Source organism: Simochromis diagramma, unplaced genomic scaffold (genome assembly GCF_900408965.1).
Source record: "Simochromis diagramma unplaced genomic scaffold, fSimDia1.1 OVJJ01000205.1, whole genome shotgun sequence".
Taxonomy (NCBI): Eukaryota; Metazoa; Chordata; class Actinopteri; order Cichliformes; family Cichlidae; genus Simochromis; species Simochromis diagramma.
In genome coordinates, this window is record NW_024386782.1 from 13,090,672 (window position 1) to 13,113,834 (window position 23,163).

The 23,163-nt window shown below is 38.4% G+C and overlaps 1 protein-coding gene across 5 annotated transcripts; it reads left to right on the forward strand.

The window, feature by feature from the left end:
* Window positions 1–7,960: 7,960 nt before the first annotated feature.
* LOC120727580 (spindlin-W-like) lies at window positions 7,961–21,193 on the forward strand. Of its 5 annotated transcripts, XM_040021934.1 has the most exons (7): window positions 7,961–7,971; window positions 10,646–10,658; window positions 15,860–15,927; window positions 16,552–16,593; window positions 17,283–17,542; window positions 19,482–19,715; window positions 20,088–21,193. In XM_040021934.1, the coding sequence occupies exons 4-7, from the start codon at window positions 16,574–16,576 to the stop codon at window positions 20,291–20,293; spliced, it is 720 nt and encodes a 239-aa protein (XP_039877868.1). In that variant the 5' UTR covers window positions 7,961–7,971; window positions 10,646–10,658; window positions 15,860–15,927; window positions 16,552–16,573; the 3' UTR covers window positions 20,294–21,193. The 5 variants fall into 5 exon arrangements, with proteins under 5 accessions (XP_039877868.1, XP_039877870.1, XP_039877867.1 ...); XM_040021936.1 differs by lacking the exons at window positions 7,961–7,971; window positions 10,646–10,658; window positions 15,860–15,927 and adding an exon at window positions 15,294–15,313; XM_040021933.1 differs by lacking the exons at window positions 7,961–7,971; window positions 10,646–10,658 and having other exon boundaries at window positions 15,661–15,927.
* The last annotated feature ends 1,970 nt before the right edge of the window (window positions 21,194–23,163 follow it).

Genomic DNA, 23,163 nt, shown 5'->3' on the forward strand with positions numbered 1-23,163 from the left:
AATGGCAGGAAGTAAAACATCCTCACTAAACATGAAAACAGAACTCTCACATAGGATGTGCCTATAATAAAACACTACAGCCTCCCCCACCATTTGACAGGCTGGGGAGGGGGTCACAACCAAAGGAATGTCTTTGATCACACTCAAAAAAGTGAAATTTGGTGGTTATTGCATTTACAAGACTCTAACATGTAATTTGAACACAATGAATTTATGTTTCTAAGGTGAACGTAATAAAATCATATAAGATCTACATGAAATTTACCAACTTAGCGCCTCTTAAATTTATTCTTGTTGATATGACATGATAAAATCTAACAAGAGTGGTTAGCTGCCTTAAAGACTCGCGATATCACAAGATCACGTGAGATTCTAAACAACAAGAGGCAGGAAAGCACATGGTTTGCTTCGCGGTCATCTTGGAAAGGTAAGAGTGAATCTATCTTCATCCATCTTGATGAAAATACTTTTTGCACAAAGGTATCATTAGTTTGTCGATTCTTTTCAGTTCTATTTATTCACATTTGTTTTTTTTTTAAAATATCTGTTTGTTTATGCCATTCTAGGTAGCTAACACGTTAGTGCAAGAATATAGCACAATGTCATGCTAGCATGATAGCCTAATATGAAAGACTTAGCTACTCCAAATATAGATATTGTTTATAACTTAACCTCTGCACATAAACTAGTTTGGCTGTACCACAGAGACTGTTGTGATAAATTTACATTTTATGTGTGGGTTGTTGAAATTTGAAAGTTTGTAAGTTGCAACTGATGGACAGTGGTTTATTTAACAATTTATGTGTTTTTAGTACACTGAGGAGGAAACACAAAACATGAACAGATATGTTTTCCTGTTTTTTAATTTTTTTGAAATTAAATATTTTTCTACTTAATAAACTTGGAGACTTGCAGTTCCCTCCTGTAAAGATAATAAATGTTTAATCTTATCAGGTGGTGAAAGGTCTGGAGAGCTGGCAGGCCAGTTCATCAAATTCATGGTGAGCTAATATTTTTCTTAAAAATTATCACATTCCCATGTTAAAAATGTAATATATTCATTTGTAAGTGACATATAGTTTTGAGACCAAGAAAACATTGCATTCTGATTTTATGTACACATTATCTAAACTTTCTTGAATTGGGGGTATGGCATGATTAAATTAATACACAAATTACAAAACAATATTAAAATGACAGACTTGTCTAAAATGCATAAATACTATTTGAAAAGGTTAAGACTGTAAAACAATAGCCTCTGTATTTCTCACAAATTCCTGGTAATTCAACTAAAAGTTCTTTAATCCCACTGCTAGGTCGTTGAGATGGATTTCCGTATATATTTGTTTTTTTCCCCCCTCTGTGTATAAAGACTGATGCTGTTGAAATCAGAAGAGAATACATCGCCAAAGGTCTTTGCGTGTACCTGAATGAAGATCCTGAGAAGCTGGTGAAGGATTACCTGTATCCTTAACTAAGGAGATGATCAAAGATAAGCTTGAACTACATACAAAAAGTTTCAGGGGATGGGGTTTTCCTATAAATTACCGGTGGCTGTAAAAAATACCTTTTAAAATAGGAAAAGTAAGAGCTTTATGTTTCTCACTGGATACTACACACACCATTCTTGAGTGTTTTATACTATCATTATTATAATATCATTATAATAACCTCATTCATACACACATTCATACAAGATTTTTATGTAACATTTACACTTCAATGGATGTATCAGGAGCAACTTGGGGTTCAGTATGTTACCCATTGATAGTTTTAGTATCAGATTAGAGAAGCCAGGGATTAAACCAGTAGACAACTTGCTCTACCTCCTGTGCCACAGTCACCCCTATCACAACTCAAGATTTTGAAAGACAGGACATTGTTGAGGTATTGAATGAACTTCTCTTGAGTCAGGAAAAATATCGGGCAGTCATTTTTGATTACATTTACATTATTATAAGGCTTGAATGAATAAAGCTTTTAGGTATTTTACATTAATGTAAAACAGATATTTACTTTTAAAACTGTTTGCAATGGACATTAGTGAGAAATCATTATCTTTTTTTTGTTTGTTTTATTGTCACAGGAAGTTGATAAAAGCATCGCCACTGCCATAGCAGAGACAGTCTTTGGAATCTGTGTCATTCGATCAGAGGGTGCGGAGCCTGGCGATGACCCTCAGGATGTTGTGATTGTTCTAGAGGGGGTGGAAGTGATGGGTGAGTTGGGCAATGTAGTTTTTGCAGTGACAATGTTGCTTGGTCTGGTCTATTCACTGAACCTGAGCTACCCTCTGGAACTCAGGTACACCTTTGAGGTCCTGCAGAAGATTCTTATGGAATTAGATGCACACGAACTATCCAACAGCACACAAAGTACAGGTTCTCAAAACACTATTTTCTCGTTGAGAAATGTTTCCATTACAACAGCTACACCATGTATCTGGACCATGAACCTAAAATAATTGCAGATATTTTCTTTTTTGAAAGTGCATCTGTTGACCTTCAAAGTAGTTGTATTGGTCATCGGAAAATCACCTGATTCAGCCATTCATTGTTGTTAAAAAATTGTTTTTTAACAGGTTAACTTTCCACTTTGTCCACTACTTTTTTTTCTGTTATGTAACTTGTACTTGCATTTCATGTATTCTTTATACATTATGTGAAATTTGCTATAAATTCAATAAATTGGAGAAAACAAAAAGATGTGTATGACAAATTTTTATTTACCTTTTAGATGTAATAGTGAAATGTATGTTAACCAGACTCTAGACTTTGTTAAATGCTCCAAAAAATTACTCTTTAAATTAACTTAAAATAATCATGGAAAGAATTTCCACGTGATTAAATTGCTTTCTATTAGCATTAAAGACTTGTGTTGGAATAACTTAATTTGTATGAGTTGGTTCAACTCAATTAACTTAAGCTGGGACCAAATTTAGTAAATTAGTTGGAGAAAACCTACTGAATTGAGTTGGAACCAAACTCTTTAAGTTGGATCAACACTATTAAAATATATTGGATCAAAATGCAGTAAATACGTTGATTCATCAATCTTTAATTAAGTTGGTCCAACTTGAGTGCATTAAGTTGGAGTAACAGAATTGCATAATGCTAAAATAAAGCAATTTAATCACGTGGAAATTCTTTCCATGATTTTTTTATGTTCATTTAAAGAGTTATTTTTTTGAGTGCACACAGTTTGAAACAATGTAGAGATGGTAAGCACAAAAATGACAACATCTAACAATTCACTCTAACACACATCATCTGAAAACAAGAACACCCTCCTCCCCTTTTTTCATTTTTTTTGTGTATTTTTTGTGTTATATTTTTGGGTAATTCTTTATGTTATCTATACAATGTTTTCTTAACTTCATCCTGCTTATTTCCTGCTTTTATACCTGGCATCCTGTTTGGGGAATAAAGCTAGGACCAGTTGTCTGTCAGGTGTCTGCCATATCCCATTGTCATTCTATCACATACATATCACATTCTAAACATACATTTATAGAGCAAATTATAAAAATAACCAAACTCTGTGCAGTGCAAAATAAAAGATGACATTAAGAGGTGGAGTGTGTAGCGGAGGACTGCTGCTGTGACTCTTTTTTTCTTTATGGTAATTAGTGAGAAATGCAGAACACACAAAGCTAAATGAGCCATTTATTAGCTGATGAAAATTCAATAATAAACAAATTCCATAAAAAGGAAAGAGAGAAAGTAAAAACAGCTGGGTGGAAATGAGGCACAGGTGAACAGAATCCACACAGGAAATTAAGCTAAATACCAGACAAAGGAAACAACCAGTAAAAAAGATTACAAAATATAACAAAATTAATAAATAAAAATCAAATATTCAATAAAAATCAGAATATAAAAGGAAAGAAAAAATAAAACCTAAAATTCAGCAATAGAACATAAAGTATTAACAAATGATGTTACAAGGACAAAGCGGGGGACTGGACATTTATCCACACTAGGCTGATTGCTAAATGACTAACAGGAAGGTAACAAGGTACAAGTGAACCCCATTAACAAGTGAAAGCAAGACAGCAGAACTGAAACAAGACACAAAAGGAAATTAACCTTGAAAATAAAACAGGAAATAATCCTGTGAGACGTGATTACTAAGTCTGAACAAGATGTATGAGACAAGGATAGAAAATGTCCAAGACAGAAATACTGTTTTGAGACTGGAAAGATACCAGTCTTACTATTAAGAACATAGTGTACTCTCCTCCTTGGGTGACCAATTGGAACAAAACTTTGTACAAACATTAAAAGAACTGGAATTTATGATAAAATGTTTCAAAAACATAAAGGCTACTAATCACAGCATGTGTGACATACAGTGATTAAATATACAGCTATTAGCAAGGTTTATGTTTTTGAAAAATGTTACTATAAATCTCAATTCTTTTGATTTTCCTGTATATTATGTCCATGTCGATGTGTTTTTCTAGGGAAATGTGTTGCAGCTTCCCAAATAACTTAGAGTTATTTGGGAAGCTGCAACACATTTCAATATCATCTCTACAATATCAGTTCTAGTGCAAAATAACATACTGACAAATAACATACCCATTGTCTTTTCATGTTGTGGCAGAAGAGAAGTAGTACATTTGGCATAGAGTCAGTATCAGCAGCTGGTGAAAACATTCATGGTTCCACATTATAGGCATAGTTAATGAGTGAAATATGCTTCTAGTTTTCCACTCCTTAGACAGTACAGATTTTTACAGCAAATATGCCCACCCATGGCTGCAGAGCAACAGCTCCTGCTGGGGTACAGCAACACTCCTCGTACAAACCACCTGTTAAAGTGACTATAGCTTAGGAAGGAAAGCATCATCTTCTAATTGGAAGGTTGGTGGTTCAATCACCAGCTTCTCTGGCCATAGTGTCCTGAGGCAAGATGCTGAACTCCAAATTGCTCCCAGTGCATCTGGTGTACATGATGGCTAGAAAGGGCTTTTAAAGGAGTAGATGTAGGTGTAGCCGTGTGACTGGATGAATGAGGCTCATAGTAAAAAATACAATTAAATAAAAATGCTGTTTTAATTAATTAATACTTTAGAAAAACACTTAATCTACTTTGAATTACTTAAGAAGAGATCAGCTGATTATATGAATGCAGCTCATGTGTAAGTGCAACGAGGAAGATCTGTAATCGCTCATCCGTCTTTACATCACTTCCTGTTTCCCACGCTGTCACACTCAGTGCCGACATCATTACTCCGACCCAATCATTTTCTTGCATACCTTCTTCGAGCCAATCAGCCCCCACTCTGCTCCTCTTTTGTTCTGCTTTTCAGAGTCAGACATTCGTGCAACCTCCCTATCTCCGCCTCACCTTGATCTCTCAGAGCCCCATGCGAGCCTCCATCTTCATCTTCACCAGCGCTTAGACTCCAGGATTGGTGGGAGGGGGTAGGGGGCCCTGTCCTAATTCCTACCATTGCTGGGACTATTTTCTGCTGTAATGGTTCATCATAGCAGTCTAATCACCAAATAGCTTATTAATCGAATTCTGCAGCAATTAATCATGTTCAATTCTTCCAAATGATCCCTTCTTATTGAAATAAATGCTCCTGCTAATTGAAATCTTGGAAAAACATTTTTTCCTTTGTTGTTTTCTGTGTTTTCTGGTGTCATTATTGTCTATGCATTACCTCATCAATGGGAAAAAAAAAACATTTGTACACACACACACAACCCTAAGTACACAGACAAGAGATAAGCTATCATTTAAGCTTATATGGCATCGGTAAGCAACATCAGGAATTGATCGACAGACCAGCACCCCCTGTTGTTTGTGTCACAGTGATAGGAGGAGAGGAGAGCGGAAGAGAGGAGAGGAGACAGATGTGATACAGTATGACTCAGGGCTATGAAGTCAAAGTGGGTTTATGCAGAGATTAAAGGATTGAAGAACAAGGGAGAGAAAGTGTAGGCAGGCAGACAGAGAGTCCATAAGAGTCCAAAAGCCTCCTGGAGAGACTGCAGAGAGTAACACAGAACAGTTACTCATCAAAATAAACTGCAGACTCAATAGTACGTCTGTGAAGTGGTCTGATCAATACATTCAGCGCTGTTTATTTTCTCTGTGAGGGGATATAAAGTGCAGATCAGATCATTCGTGTGAGGTGGTTGCCACATGTCAAACTGCCCAGTAAGCAGACAGTGTCAGGTGGCATCTCCACCAAAGCTACTGACCACCACTAACACAGAGTTTTTGTCAAAGCGTCCTTGAGCAAGACACTGGAACCTTCCCATTCATAGGAAGTGGACAGCTATTGAAATGATATAAAATAGCTAAATTTGTTCCTAAAAAAAATGCAACTATGTATTTTTAGAAAAACACAAATGCTGTGTCATCTGAACAAAAGAGTAGATGGACCACCCAGCATGATAGAGCAAAAACACTAAAGAAACAACAAAGAAGACACAGGACTGTTAAGCAGCTTGAGTCCTATATTAGACAATAAAAGGACAAAAGTCCAGCAGCTGGTCTGCTCAGCTGCCAGATGTTTATGGACACAGTGGTAAACATTGCCCTGGCCCAACTTTCTTGAGAAATATTGCTGCCATCAAATTCAAAATTACCTTGTTTTGTCTTAAAATTGTACATTTTGTCACTTTTAACATTTGATATGTTCACTGTGTTCTGCTGTGATTAAAATATGGCTTTATTAGATTTGCAAATTGTTGCATTCTTTTTAATTGGTATTTTAAACAGATTGCATAAATACATGTAAATGAAGATGTTACTCATAGTGTTGAATGCACTGAAAATTTGCACTCTGTCAAAAGTCCTTTTATGTCATTACTTCGCTTTAATGACTTTAAACATATATTATACATTTTGGTTCTCTCACACTGATCTTGTTGTTTTGTTGCTGTTGTTGTTTTTTGTGTGACAGGAAGTTGTTTTCAGTAAAAACAAATAAGCCCCACACCTGACTACCTGGCTCACAACAAACAGACAAACAAGCAGGTTTCTGGTGTGTCGAGAGGTACGCTACTTTGATAAAAGTATTCGCTCGTCTGCCTTCACATATGAACTTGAGTGACATCCTACTCTTAATCCACTGGGTTTAATACTGTATGATGTCAGGCCACCCATTGCAGCTATAACAACTTTAACTGTTCTGAGAAGGCTTTCCACAAGGTTTAGGAGTGTTTATGGGAATTTCTGATCATTCTTCCTGAAGTGCATTTGTGATGTCAGACAGTGATGTTGGCTCAGAAAGCCTGGCTTGCAGTCTCTGCTCCAATTCATCCCAAATTATTCTGTCTGGTTGAGGTCAGGACACTCAAGTTTTTCCACACCAAACTGGTGTACTGTCATGTTGGAACAGGAAAAGGCCATCCCGAACAGTTTGCACAAAGTTGGGAGCATGAAGTTGTCCAAAATGTCTTGATATGCTAAAGTGATAAGAGTTTCTTTCACTGGGACTAAGGGGCCGAGCTCAACTTTTGAAAAACAATCCCACACCATAATCACCTCTCCACCAATCTTTACACTTGGCACAATGCAGTAACACATGCACTGTTGTCCTGGCAACTGCCAAACCCAGACCTGACCATCAGATTGTCTGATGAGAAGCATGATTTGTCACTCAAGAGAGCAAGTCTTCACTGCTCTGCAGTCCATTTGCGTTGTGCTTTACACCACTGTGCCAAACACTTTGCATTGCACTTGGTGATGTAGGGCTTGGATGCAGCTACTTGACCATAGAAACCCATTCACTGAAGCTCTCTACGCACTGTTCTTCAGCTAATCTGAAGGCCACATTAAGTTTGGAGGTCTGGCACGATTAACTGCAGAAAGTTGGCCTTAGATTTCAAGTTGCCTACCACTTCGTGGCTGAGTTGCTGTTGTTCCCAATCGCTTCCATTTTGTTATAATACCACTAACAGTTGACTGTGGAATATTTAGTAATGAGGAAATATCATGACTGGACTTGTTGCACAGGTTGCATCCTATCATGGTACCACTGTGGAATTTACTGAGCTCCTGAGACTGACCTGTTCTTTTACAAATGCTTGTAGAAGCAGTCTAGGCAGGCCACATGGCTGCACATGACAGGCCTCAGTTTTCCCCCTGACCTGAATCAGTTGTGACACTTTCATAGCAGATGATGAAACTGAGAGTGCTTGAAAAATAATTAGCAAGTGAGCAGAAAAGCTTATACATACATCATGTTTCCTCAGATATTAATAGGACAAAAGGCACCTAATATCAATAATCACTGTGACTTGTACAGGGATACAGTCTGTCTTCATATGCAGTATTTTTAAACTGTACATGAATGCTTTGTTTCATAATATGATCTGGCTGGCTTGATTGGGGTCATGAGATCTCATGTCTCACTCTCTCTCTCTCTCTCACACACGCACACATGCTCACACACGCAGATGTACAGTATACACACACTCATGCATTCCTTTCTGGTTCCGGTGGTCGTGTTAATTAGAGCTGTGGATAAAATAAGGCAGATGTGCTCCACCTCATTCTTGGGGTCAATTAGCTGTGACAGCAGAAGGCTGCAAAGTCCTAAGACCCAATTAATGAGAGGATTTACTTTCTATCACACAGGCTGGATATAATTACACTGAAACATTTAGTGTTATGGGTGAGTTTTGTTTGGCAGATGCTATGACTACCTCGTAGTAGTGACCGCTGTTAATTATGTGATTATTTCTGTGGAACTTTTTTCACTATTTATGACATCAAATATTACTTAAAGTAGCTTAGATATTTTTGTTTGTTTGTTAGTTAGTTTAAAAATAAGTGTTTTTTTAATGAAATTAGCCAGGTGTTGCCAGTGTCACTGATTGAACGTGCACCACACCAGCCTTCCAGTGACCTGACACACAAACAGGCAAAAAGAAAGACAAGGTGGAGTGGGCCGCCAATCTTATTTTTTTTGCATATTTGTCAAACTTGAATGTTTCAGATCATCAAATTTTAATATTAGACAGAGCTAACCTGAGCAAATCTAAATGGAAAGAAATGAAATGCAGTTTTCAAATGATGATTTTATTTATTAAAGGACAAGTTATCCAAACCTTCCTCGGTCTATGAGGAAAAGTAATTGGCTCTTAAAAATACTAACTTGTTGTGCCACCTTTGGCACCAAGAACTGAAATTGTGATCACATCACTGCGGAGGGATTTTGGCCCTTCTTCTTTGCAGAATTGTTTTGATTCAGCCACACTGGAGGGTTTTCAAGCATGAACGGCCTGTTTGACGTCATGCCAAAGGATCTCAGTCTGATTTCAGGCAAGACTTTTACTAGGCCACTCCAAACCCTTCATTTGGGTTTTTTTGTTTGTTTTTTTCTGTGTTGTTTTAGTCATTCAGAGGTAGACTTGTTTGTGTGTTTCAGGTCATTGTTCTGCTGTATAACCTGAGTGTGCTTGAGCTTTGGAACACAAACTGAATGATTTGCTTTCTCCACTAGGTTCTTTTGTGACCTCCTGTATGTGCCGTCAACGCCCTGTTGGAGTAACTTTGGTAGGCCGGACGCTGTTGGGGAGGTTCATCACTGTTCCAAGTTTTCTTCATTTGTGGATGATAGCTCTGACTGTGGTTCACTGAAATCCCGATGACTTAGAAATGGCTTTGTAATGCTTTCCAGACTGATGACTTTGTTTCTCAACAGTTTCTTTAGACTGTGGGATGATGTGTTGTTTTTTTAAATCTTTTAGCCTGCTTCAGTTTGTCAGACAGGTACTATTTAAGTGATTTCTTGATTCATCAAGTCTGGCTGGGGGCAATTACTTTTTCACACAGGGTTAGGCAGGTTCGGACAGCTTTTCCCCCTCATTAAATAAAATAATTATTTTGTATTTATTTTGGTAATCATTGACTAATATTAAAATTTGTTTGGTGGTCTGTTTATATTGTCAGACCACAGGAAAGTTTTCTATTTTGACTCAGCACATTCTTTTTTTGTTGTGTTTTTAAAGCTTGGCCAGTTTGTTTGTGGATCCACCACATCCAATAGAGCCATAACAATTTATATAAACATACTTAACAGATGTTTAATTTATCCCAGTTCCAATACGTATAACCACATATGAGTCTGTTACAGAACATTTATGAATAAATTTGTACAACTTGTTTTTGTTTGTTTATGGGCTAAAAACATCATTATTGATGCTTATTTTTTGTTATTATCTTTTACTTAATTGGAAATTGAGCAGATTAATGGCTGCCTAAACATCAAAAGCCTAACAGCTACAGTAACCTGTACGACACATCATGCCCCACTGAACTCAAGTCTGTTCACCAGGAACATTTCTGTTCTGATCTGGATAATTTTCTGGATGGGGATAAGAAGTTCTTCACAGGAGTAACCACCATTTGTGTTGGACATGGTTACAACACAACGATCATTCTTTGGCAACAGGATAATTCAGTCTGATCATTTTTGAGAGCCATATTTCTCTGCAATTTGAGAGTGTGAAAAAATATAGAATTGTTTCTGTGAGACAGAAACTGAAATATGTGGGAGTGTGGGAAAAGACAGGCAAATTTAGCCAAGGCCAATAAAAATAATTAATTACACAATTTTATTGAAAATGGGTCCCACAGACCTGAACAACAGTTAAATAAGTTTGTTGGAGAAAAGCAGATGTGTGCTCCTTTCTTTTATATTGGAGCTTGGATGTATTTATGAATCGTGATACCGTGATAAAAGTCAGAGAATACTTTCTTTAAAAAATCTATAATTTTCATCAGTTTCAGCATTCAATCGTTTTAGCTTTGTAAAAATGGGAAATAAACACAGGGTTTGAATGTTTCTGTCTGGATTGCAGGAAATGCAGTAAAGAAAAGATGACGCAGCTCTTGATCATCTCCTATATCAACAGATTAAATTATGCACATGGATTTAAAAAGTAATTTTTCTCTCACTAGAAAAGTGCAAACTTCGACTTTTGATATTTGAATTTACTAAACTACTTGTTTAAAAGTGAGCCACTCAAAGCTAAAGACAGGTGTGGCCTGCACTGAACCTGCTGAAAAAACCCTCTTTCCACAGTTCTATATGAATGAAATTTCTCCTTAGATAAATGTGACCAAAGACGCTGTTTGAAAACTCTATCAGACCTGTGAAACTGTCTCTCTGAAGGGGAATTAGCTTTCATCTTAACATGAAAGAAAGCACAGGAACAGTCAGCAGCCTGCTGTATAAACACACCCATGTGTAGTTCTGTATCTTGTGACCTTACAGTCTCTCAAAACCCTTTGAAATCCAGTTCATAATACTCGAGACACTGTATCATCATGTTTGGTCTTGATATGTCTCACGGGGTTGTACCAAGCATATTTGCAATTTTATCCTCAGAGAAAAAGGCGAACTGTGATCCAGATAGGAAGAGAGCCCATCTAATTAAAGCTGCTGATCAGCAGCACGTCTCTTTTAGCCCAATACTCTGCTCTCTCTCACACACACACATACAGGTTTAATTTCAAACATGCATGACACAGCCATGATATACCTTTAGCTCTGCCTTAGCTCAGGTTGCATAGAGATGGTGCTAATAATAGTGATATCTAATCAATGCACACACACACTAACCTTGAGCTGACTTTGTAACTACACTATGCAATCTCCCTGCAAGACTTGACAAAAACCATCCAAAGTATTTCTCAGCAGGATGCAGATAATTTCTGCTCAGGAGAGCGTGCTTGATCTGTGAGTGTCTCCTCAGTCCGATAAAGGAGCACACAGAAGAGCTGAAAAGTTGGAAGGAGAGGAGGATACCTCTATTTTTGGAGTCTGTATTCTCATGGCGTCCCAGGGGAGAGAGCCGCTGTGGGCTCCCCTCCTGTGACGGCAGCGCTGGTGAAACCTCCAAGGAGCACAACGTGTCAGTCAGTCAGACAAGTAAACATGGGGATTCGTATTTTGGAGCTTTGTAATCACACAACTTTCAGCAGAAATCAACAAAATCACGTGGAAGAGATACTGAAACTGGTTTTGGAAATAATTTACACTCACTCCAAACTTAATTTTGCCCAGAAAACTGTGCGTTGCACTGATGAACTGAAGGCCTTGTTGAAAAAGAAGCCGGACCACTTCTCCAACATGCGGGCATTTTCTGTTGCTGTGACAACAGCAAGGACCAGAGGAGGCATCCTTGGATGCTGGACAGCTTTTGTGTCTATACAACACTGGCTTTCTCACAAATGCTGTCAGCTTTATGGTTCACCGTTTCTGACTCAGACTGCACAGTGTTCTCGTCTGCGGTGAAATGATCTGGAATATATGCGGTCAGAGTGTTTTAATCTAGAACAGGAATTTCATAATTAGATTAAGGAGCTCACTCAGATCAAAACAATAGCTGCTAATGGAGGATAGATAATGACTTCCATCAAATCAGCAAATCCAGTTGAGAGCTTATGGTTTTTAAAAAGCCACTGTGGAGTTTGCATCCGAGTGGGTGACTGAATAGACAAAAGTACTGGACCACACCTCATAATCTTTAAATTCAGATGCTTCCAGTCCCACAGATTTATAAAATGAAGCACCTAGCCATGCGGTCTGCCTTTGCAAACATTTGTGAAAGAAGGGGTCATTCTCACTGAATTTGTGCATGCTGCTGTAATAAGATGCAGGATGTTGCAACAATTTAGTTTGCAAAATTTCTTCCCTCCTAGTTACTCCATGATCAGCTGTAAATGGCATTATTAAGTGTTTAGGAGCTACAACAACGCAGCCAGGCAGCAGCAGAATACGTATTTAGAGAGTGCTGAGAAGCAGGGTGCGGAGAAGTCTCCAATGCTCTGCTGATTTGGTTACTGCAGAGTTACAAACCTCCTCTGGTATTAACATCAGCACAAAAAGTGTGCACCAAGAGCTTCATGGCATGGGTTTCCACAGCAGAGCAGGCCTGTAGGGGTAATGTGGAGGTGGGCTGGTGCTTTTGTCCATATAGTGCAAGTCCAAGGAGTGCAGATGAAGTTAAACATATGTTTATCCATTTCTTTAAGAAGCAGAAGCACTAAGGTTACCCCACCAATATTAGGATCATTAATGCTGGCAATGCTGTAAAGCTTTGACAGTGCCAGTAACAGGTGAGCATTACAAATCCTCTTTTTTTAACATTCCCAGTTGGTTGGTTACTTCTGTGTCCTGTTGGGGGGAAACCTCACTCTAAGTTAGATTCAGTTCAATTCAGATTAAATTTGGTTTCATTTGTCATGCAGGAAAAATAAAGAAATGTTGCTAGTGCTGTTAATTCTGTTGTTGAGTGCACAACAATATAATTATTGTTGTGCTCAAAAACACTTTGATAGCAGTCAACTGAAAGCAATGTCACTCACATTTGAAGCAAAGCATCAGGTAGCCTGCGTGAGAAATTTGATCAAACTAAAGAATAAAACTAAGTTCAGTTTTCATTACAAAGATCCAAATCACAAAGGCAGTCACCTTAAGGTGCTTTATTTCTGTGGCTGGTTGTGGGTGATGAGGTAGACAACATTTACACCCCCCCCCCTTCTCCCTCCCCCTTTTTTAATGTAATTGCTTTTGTAAGTTTACAATAAAACATTTTTTTTTTTTAAGTTTTAGTAAAAGGATGCAGAGGCTTCAATTAAGATGCCAAAACAGTTCGTATTTGATTAGGTGCCACATCTGGCTAATTATTAAGAATTTTAATGAAATGATATAAGAACGAAGAAGGATAAGAAGACAGTCATACATCAGCTACTGGGAGACAGCCAACCACCACTAGACATACACTAAATATACATACAAGCAGATTTTACCGTAAACAACGAGTGAACTCCCAGCATACTGACCAGAGGCAGCCATTCACAGGAACTGCAGAAACAAAGAGAACAGAACAACCATGTGAAATACTATTAAATAGATAGAGACAAACAATACTTTAAAAGAAAGCTAAAATAATCCCAGAATAAGCAGTGGTGAGTACTCCGCCTACACACAAACAGAACAATGTTACACATATGTACTCATTTTCTGTCCACAATAACAGTTATGGCAATTATGGCTGTTTAATCCTTTGTATCTGCCATGTGATTGGCTCTCCCTTGCTACGTTTGTTTTTCTGTAATTTAATATAAGTATGACAACCTTAGCGTGTATTACATTTTGTGAATAATAAATGGTCATTAGTTTGTGCACTGTTTTTATTCACCTTCTGATCACATATGAGTCATGCGCATACAGGTGGTTTGGCACAAGATAAAACCAAGAGCTTTCACCCTGAAAATGTACACACACACACACACACACACACACACACACACAGCGAGTGAGAGAGAGAGAGAGAGGTACTCTATCGTTCTCTCTGCAGAGCAACGAGTCCATCCTGAAGTCTGTTAAAAGCCCAGACACAGTGGCAGAGAGTTTATGTTTAGTCTGACATCTTGTGGTGGAATTAAACACTTCACCTACAAAAACGACCAATCATGCCTTTCGTGTAGCACTTAATACATTCACAAATAAAAACTGCATCTCTTTTGGTTAAAAGTTAACGTGTTTTAGATTGTTTCAAATTCTTGGACATGGCTTGAAATTTCTCTCAAATGTTACAAATATCTTTTGATCAATTACCAAACCATTAGTTGCAACAGTTGAATTATTAAAGCAATAAATATCAAATAAATACTGTTATGGTAAAATATAAACTAAAAATGAAAAAATTACATCTATTATACATAATAATTTATTTTATCCACTAAAATACCCGACATACTCAGACGTGTGTCTCAAAACAGGAATGTAAAACTATGCCTTTGTGCCATCAGAAACTGAATTTGAATAAGTTAAATTCAAATCTGAATTGCTCAACTTAAATAAAAGCTTCTAAAACTGAATTTGAATTAGCCTAATTTAAAATCCAATGTATTGGTTTGAAAATGATTGTCACTAAATTGAAACTGAATTTTATATTTTGAAAATGAATTAATTGAATTTGAAATTGTATTCCATCCTTCTTTAAATGTAGCTCTTGAATGCTTTCAGATTCACTTCGCACCATTCAATTTCAGTTCTTAAATTCAGTTTTTTGGGTCATACATCCTACATTATGGAAGCCGTGTGGAAAAGAGTACCAGATTCAGTAAAAAAAAAAAAAAAAAAAGTATCCATAACTCGAGATTTCAACTTATTTTCTCGACATTTCGACCTATTAACTCGAACAGTAACTCAAAATTTCGAGTTAGCTCTGTCAATCAGTAATCTACGTGAATGACGTAATTTTCCTGTTACCCGGAAGGATATGACTCAGAGGAACGCGCACTCAAAACCGGATGGCGAGCTACCAATGTATAACAACAAATTGGCGCTTTCGAGAGTACCTTTGCTGGTGGTAACGCCACGTGATTCAGCTAATAACACAAGGATTTCATCATTTATGAAGCCACGCTGAAAATACTCAGCAATTTGTGCATTCATGACTGGCTGTAATACTGGTAGCTTAGCATTTGTAGCTGAGGACTTCAGCTTCCGGGTAACACGGAAATGACGCAATTCACGTAGATTACTGATTGTCAGTGCTAACTCGAAATTTCGAGTTTCTTTTCTCAAAATTCTGAGTTAAAAAGTCAAAATTTTGAGCTACTTTTCTTAAAAAAAACATTTCGAGTTAATAAGTTGAAATTTCCACAAATATGACTCGAAATTTCGAGTTATGGATACTTTTTTAGTGGCGGAAAGGGGCTTCCATAAAAAATATGGAAACCTTGCATGTTTTTAAAGTTATTCGCGGTTGGATAAAATCAAAAGGAAAAATTTACAGTTTACTACGAAACCCATAGTCCTTTGCGCGCTACGCCTTCCTCTTGGTATTTGTAGTCAGCAAATCCGTCTCGTTTCCGTGTGTCTTGCTTTAGGTGGAGGAATCTGCTCTGCAAAGACAAACACGTGAAATTATTGATCAGGTAGGGCAAACAGCTTATTTTGCTGGCTCCCGCCTAGTGAACTAGTCGACCACAGATGTAATATAAGCTATTTTTCCATGTTCAGCCCTTATTTTTTCCGGTAATCCAGAAGCTGTAGACAGGGTGCGAAATCAGCGCTTACATGGCGATGCATTTCCTTTTGTTCAGCTAGCTTACGTGCAGAAATATAGAAGCCAAAATCTCACAAATGTTTCTCGTTTAAAAAAAATGAAAGGTGACTGAGGGGATTTCCTGGCGTTAACCACCTACGTGGTCCAATTTTAGACACACTGTTGCTTGGCATTTCCGACGGCACTCCGAACGGCGGCGTTTATTCAGCTAGACTCGGCGAAGTTCCACATTTATTAGCCATAAAAACTTAGCTTTGTAAATATGTAACCTGTAGTCGTGTTAGCATTGTTAGCGTTAGCAGCGGGCTTGTCGCAGTAATGTTGTTTACATCCGGTAATGCTTGTTCGCATGGATGTGGTTGATTGAGGTGAGGGCTGCAAACCTACCGGGGAACTTGAGTTTGCTCCTCTTTGCCAGAAATATTCTGATTATATGATCACATTTCATCAGGTCCTGTTACACTCATCAAATGACTTGTCTTGTTTCTCACAGGGTTGTGTGAATTTATGGAAACATGTCAAAGAAACGGGGCAGGTAGGCTCATTCAGCAAGTCAGATTTAACACCTTTGACCCTGCTGTTACAATGTAACACAGTACACACACACAGATTTCACTTTATACTTCCCCTTTGAATGACACTGTAGTAACATATGGTCAGATCATCAGTCAGCACTTAAATATAAGCTTAAACGTTTACTGACCTGGAAAAGATGGCCAGTGGTGACCAGTTGTCTGTAACCAGTCCATCCAGAGTGCTTAGATGCTAATTATAAATATTGTTATTTGAGCTTGTTTATCAGCATAGCAGGAGCTTTTAATTATTAACCTGGCATATTGTAATCTTGATAAGAAAGCGTATGGGCCACTTAATTTTTAAATAAAATGTTTTTGCTGTCTGTTTATGGTATAGATACAACAGCCAACCCTCTACATTATTTTCACACAATATCTGTGAAGTTAAAGGCTTTAAAGATTCAGTAGTGTAAAAGACGACAGCCCATGGCAGATTTTACTTTGAAGTGATGGCTTTGAATATTAAATTTAAAATAGTTTCACACTCATTTGTTTATGTAACATTTTGATAGTTCTCATTGTTTGGGTTGACTGAACTCTCTGTCATAAGAGGTAACGCAAACAATATACTGATGGAACAACTTAAGTTCATCATACCCGCACTAACGTATGAATGCTAACGTGGCGCTTGCTCCATTCCTGTTTACAGGAAGCGCAGCAGTGGAGAGCTGAGTGAGAGCTCGGCGTCGACCCTGAGTCCGGACCCTGACAACCTACTGGGCCGCAGGATTCAGCACACCTGGAGGGAGAAGGGCAACGTAACCAAATGGAAGGGCACAGTTTTGGAGCGCCTCTCTGTGAACACCTCCCTCTACATGGTCAAATATGACGGCTTCGATTGCGTCTACGGAATCGAGCTCTTCAAAGACAGCCGGGTATCCAACCTGCAGGTCCTGGCAGAGAAAGTTGGTGAGTGTCATGATGAAGCTCTAATCACCGATATTTTGCTTGAATTTAAATGTTTTATACTCAATTATTGAAATTTAAATGGACTTTGTCATGTCTGCAGTGCATCACGCTGCATGTCACGTTTTTGTAGGATTCCCTGTTGAATCTCGTGTTGGTGTTTATCTCATTTAGGTCTGAGGGGATACACTGTGAAGCAAATTTGCCATAGCTGTGCATTAGCCGCCTCGATTAAACCTAAAATCCCAGTCGAAGATAATGCGCATCACGCTGGTAGACACGAACTTTGTTTCCCTTCTGAGGTTTATTGCACATTCTCACTAAGGGTGTGGATTGACGCATCATTTGACTCCACTTCTGCTTCAGTCAGAGAAATAGGCATCATCGAATGCTTAAAAATAAATAGCAGGAACGAGTAGAGAGGAATACTGGAAGAAAATCTTTAATGGTTAAAATCCATGTATTTATTTTGCCAGTCGTACACTTACTGAGGCTCTTTGTTTCTGATGTGGCGGATGCACATTTGAGCCATTAAACTTGATTAATTTAAACACGATACATCATTCAGTGCACCTCTAACGTAACAGGTTGCTGAGAACATGTGCTGCTATGACAGGAGAAAGCTACATGATCCACTCCTGCCAAGAGTATGCTTTCAACATTTTATGGTGCCACGTTTTTGTCTGTTTGCACCGATATTTGCCTTGCTAAATGCAGGCTTGTTTGTGTGCAGCCTTCCAAAAAACCAGCAGGGCATAGCTATGAAGCTGTAGAATGCTTATTGGTTGGAAAAAAAACCACTCGGCTGGCTCTGTGTGTGTTATAATTTAGTGCTTTTCTTTGCTGCCTGAACACGAGCAAGAGTAGCCCACTCGTGGGTTTTTTGTGGCACTGCCCTCTGGTGACATTACATAGCCACAGCATGCAGATGACAGTCTGTAAAGCTGTGCATAGGCTCTGCGTAGGAGCCGTTATTTACCCTGGTGATCTAGTCAGGTAAAAAAGAAAAAAAAGAGCCACCTTTGTAATGTTGAAAACTCTGCCTTTAGGCTCTACATGGCTCGCTAATCTCTATTCATAGCACACCCTCGGGTGTGGTGACGAACTTTGTGTATTTAAAAGCAACATAACTACTGCTGGTTACACAAAACACACCTCTCTCTTTTTACTTGAGGACCGTATTAAACAGCATAATAATTTACCAGCATATAAAATGATTTAAATTTCAGTGGCTTATTGGTTTATATCAGGATACCTTATTTTACATGGTGAGATGTTAATATGTTATAACTGCACATTTAACCCCTGAGATATTTTAGCACAAGAAAAAAAAAAGTAAAATTTCTGCAGTACATCTCAGTTTTTATACATGAAATAAGAAATGCTGCTGAAAGAAGTCTGTGAGCATGACTCTGGGCTTAAATTGTAAGAAATAATTGTGTAAAAGTTCTGGTTGCTCATTACCCAGACTGTCCTATAAATATAAAACAGAAACTTTCTGTTAATTCACAGAAATCTGACCATAGAGAAAACAGAAATTTCACCAATTGTTAGTGTGAACATTTTTTTCTGTCTTTTAATTGTTTATCCATTAATAAATTACTTTGGTGTATTATGAATGCCCACCGGGGAGTCTTTATCAGCAAGAAAACCTGTAAAACGTATAAAAATACGTCCAGTGAACCAGATTGGCATCTTGGGCACCCGGGGCCTTATTTTTGACACCCTGGCTGAACATGATGACAATCTTTGTCGTCCTTTACTAAGAAATAGTCTTTTATTTTCTAATTGAAAATGTAAAGCTGGCAGCATCAGAATAAAGCATTGGGGGAATTATAATGTCATATAAAATAGATTTTAGTGTTTTCATTTATCCTGTCGTCTTGGATCTGTAAATGTTTTGGATTGATGGACTCATTGAAGTGTCTTCTCATTTCCACAGTGAACAATAAGATCAAGGTGCCTCCTGGGGCGGAGGAGCTGGTGGGTCGAGCAGTGGAGCATCTGTTCGAGAAGGAGGACGGGGAGAAAAATGAGTGGCGAGGCATGGTGTTGTCCCGGGCCCCAATCATGACCCACTGGTATTACATCACCTACGAGAAGGACCCGGTGCTCTACATGTACCAGCTGTGGGACGACTATAAGGACGGGGACCTGCACGTCCTGCCGGAGTCAGGTATGGTAATGTGAGCTTCGCTGTCAGTGTGCATAAAACTGCAAGTGTTTTATATTTCCGATCCTCCTGGAAAAGTGGGAGGAAGAGAACAGGACAAATTTACATAGTCTGCATTGCAAAACACTCCAGCATCTCTGGCTCGTTCTTCTCCTCCTGAACATTTTGTTCAGAATTTCTGCTTAGTTAGGAGAGTATGATCTGCTGCTTTAGAGGAATTTATTCATGAATGAACTGTGGCAAGCACAGGTGGTGGGTTAAAGGTCATGTTCAAACGACAGGTAACAGGCTTGGAAGCCTGTTGCAAATAAACGTATGTGGCTGAGTAAATGCTGTCCAGCACGGCATCATGTGGTTTTTCTGTTTGCCATCCAGAGAACAAACACCTTCTGCCAGCGGACAGGAAGCCAGGTGAGGAGCCAGAGAGCCTCGTCGGGAAGCAGGTAGAGTACGTCACAGATAACGGTCTGAAGAGGACGGGTTTAGTCATCTACCAGGTCCCGGCGAAGCCCACCGTCTACTACATAAAGTATGACGACGATGTTCACATCCACGTCTACGACCTGGTGAAGACCACCTAGTACTGACTGTCTGGTTTCATCTTCAGCTGTTGGCTCAAGTTTTACCCCAACAAGTCGTTACCTGTTAAAGTGTTGAAGGTTTCAGCTTTCCTCCAGTGGGGGGCAACGTGCCGAAAAGGCCATTTTTTTTCTCATCTTGTCCCATATGGGCCTGCGTCATTCTATGATAACAACACATCTTTGTTTTGATTCTGAATTTTAAGTTGAACTTAAAATATGGCACTTAAAGTCCTCTTCCGTGTAAATAAAGCAGATCTGAGATCAGCTGTGTAGCCCAGCAGGTGAAATGGAGTAAATCGCAGGCGTTGCTGTATGGTGCGACTCCCAAACTCAACAAAAGTTCATACAACACATCAAACTAATGTTTTTCTTTTCTCTTTCTGCTTGTGTTATTTATTTGAATCTGGAATATCTGGCTCTGCTGCTGGTAAGGAAACAAAAAAACAACAAAGAAAACTGTGTCTGCTGTGTTTCATGTGTGTCACTTGGTAGGCCTCAGTTTGTTGAATATAGAAAACCATGTGTCCTGATTTCCCATCGCAGTGAACTCAGATTTCTGTTGACTTGTATAAGCATTAATGAGACTGGTGTCTCGCGTGAATATAAAAACAGAATAAGTGAAAAATCCATGTATGATATTTCTGTTCCGTTTGATCATTCAAACTGTCAGTTTTTCTACATTAAAATATATCAGAAACACTGATGTTGATGTCAAGTTGTTTGAGACGGTGTTTGTGCTACGCACTATTTATGTAGTTCAAATTGGCGACCAACAATGTTTAGTATTTTGGACTGAAAGTCTTCATTAGTTGCCAAAAATGAATGAAATACTGTTCATTGTGACCCTAAATATGTTTTGTTCTGTAAATAAAAAAGACATTTTTATGAACGTACAACAAAGCTGGTTGTATTTTCTTTTCCAGATGTTTCCTATTAACACGTTCATCTTGAGTGCTGTTAATATTTATGTCCAGGGAGCATGATGCATGAGTTTAGCCAAACAGAAAACACTCACTAGTCACTCATAAAACAAGTCAGACTTGAGATTTTAGAGATGAAAACTCTGGTTAAATAACCCGAGACACCAGAGCTTGTTGATGGACTCGGTAGCTACTACACACTGGTGAATCAGCTGTGCTTTATCCATTGAGTCACGTGGTTACCATGGCTGAAATAACAAATATCTGTGGATAAAGTTTAGTTCTCCTGAGCCAAATTCCTAATTAGCTTCTATTTAAAGGTCAGGAAATCAGGGAACAGTTATTGACCTACACAGCTGATCATTTAGGATGAATAGAATGTAAATATTCATTTATCTTACAGCTAAATGTTATTATAATCCCTAGTGTTTATCTTAAAAATGTTAGTTTTTTCCCCATAAATTGGACTTTTAAAGCTTCCTCTGATTTTCTGTGAATATACTGGGAATAACTGTCAGCAGACATTCACACACAGTCCCTTCTGCATGTTTTAAATGCAAACATTGTTAAGACTACATGACTAGAAGATTACTTACAACTTATCAGTTAATCATCTTTTGCTGCTTGTGTTTCGTTACTTAAATGTATATCATGCTTGTAAATTTTTCATCACCACCAACAACAAGAGCATTAGAGAAGACCCTGCACAAATATTTGCACTTATTTAATTGCCAGACACAATTGTTCTGTGTCTGCTGATCAGTCGTCAGGCCCTGATCTTCTTGACCACACATGTAGCCACATGCGGACTCACTCTTCCTCCCCCGGAGTCTCTCCGAGGTGCCAGTTCTGTGGTGATGGGTGCCAGCACAGACATCGGGGAACAGTTGGCATACCATCACGCCAGGCTTAGTGCCCAGATAGTAATAACAACGAGGAGGGAGTACATGCATTGCACAAGGTCTGTGCTCTTGAGAATGTGTCTAATGCAATTTGTCACCTGTTGTGCACTTCCTTTTACACATCCATCACTATTTTTGACCATTTTCTTTCCTCGTGAAACCATCTGCCTTAGTTGTTGGCAACAGTTTTTACTGTTTAGACATAATGATTACTCTCAAGTATCTTAGATCGTGACTCTGACTTTTCTCTGCTACAGTGTGCACTAAGTGCTTTCAGTCTTAACTCAGGAGAATGAGAAAGCATGAAGTGTCGTGGTATCGCTGCTGTGCCAGTTTCTGTCTGTGCTGTAGGTGTGAGATGTTTTTGAGGGGTTCATGGGGTCAATCAACGAGAAAGACCTTTAAATGTTGTTGTTATTTTTTAATCAGTAGGAATCAGACTTTTTTATTTCTCTGTCTCGTGTAACCTACAATAGCGATCACACCAGAAATACAGCTAAAAAGCATTTAAAATAGCCACAGTTGCTGCTGAAAGCTGCCTCTTCCATTAGATTAATAAATATTTTTCTTTTTCATCATGGGCCTAAAATTAAGAGGCTGAAATGAGCTACATGAGGTTGCATAGCACTATCCATACACTCAGTGAATTATATGAAAGGCTGTTGTGAGAGAATCCTCCGATCTATTTTTTTCTTCCTTTTATCATTATTGCAGTACCTTCCTCAAAAACCTTGAAACTTTGTCTGCATTCTTATTGGCCAATAAACAAATGCACTTGACTCTTTTGTGTTGCTTAGCAACACAAGCCAGACCCTGATTTTATATATGAAAAAGCAGGATTCAGCCAATCTGGAGACTACAGGGTGCAGAGTGATGGAGACCAGCCATGGTGCATTTTTAATTAAACCATTGCAAGCATTTATGAGTGAAAAGGGTGGAAGGCATTGTCTGTGGTCAAGATTATCAAAGCATGGTGACATGGTGACTAATTTCAGTTTCAGAGACAAAGATGAATGTAATCTGCATGACGGTTACATGTCAGCTTTGG

Bases quoted from the DNA above. Each gene is read 5' to 3' on its own strand.
- LOC120727580 (XM_040021934.1), top strand. From the start codon at position 16,574: ATGTCAAAGAAACGGGGCAG. The intron at 16,594-17,282 runs GTAGGCTCATTC...TCCTGTTTACAG, and splicing joins ATGTCAAAGAAACGGGGCAG to GAAGCGCAGCAGTGGAGAGC. The intron at 17,543-19,481 runs GTGAGTGTCATG...TCATTTCCACAG, and splicing joins GGTCCTGGCAGAGAAAGTTG to TGAACAATAAGATCAAGGTG.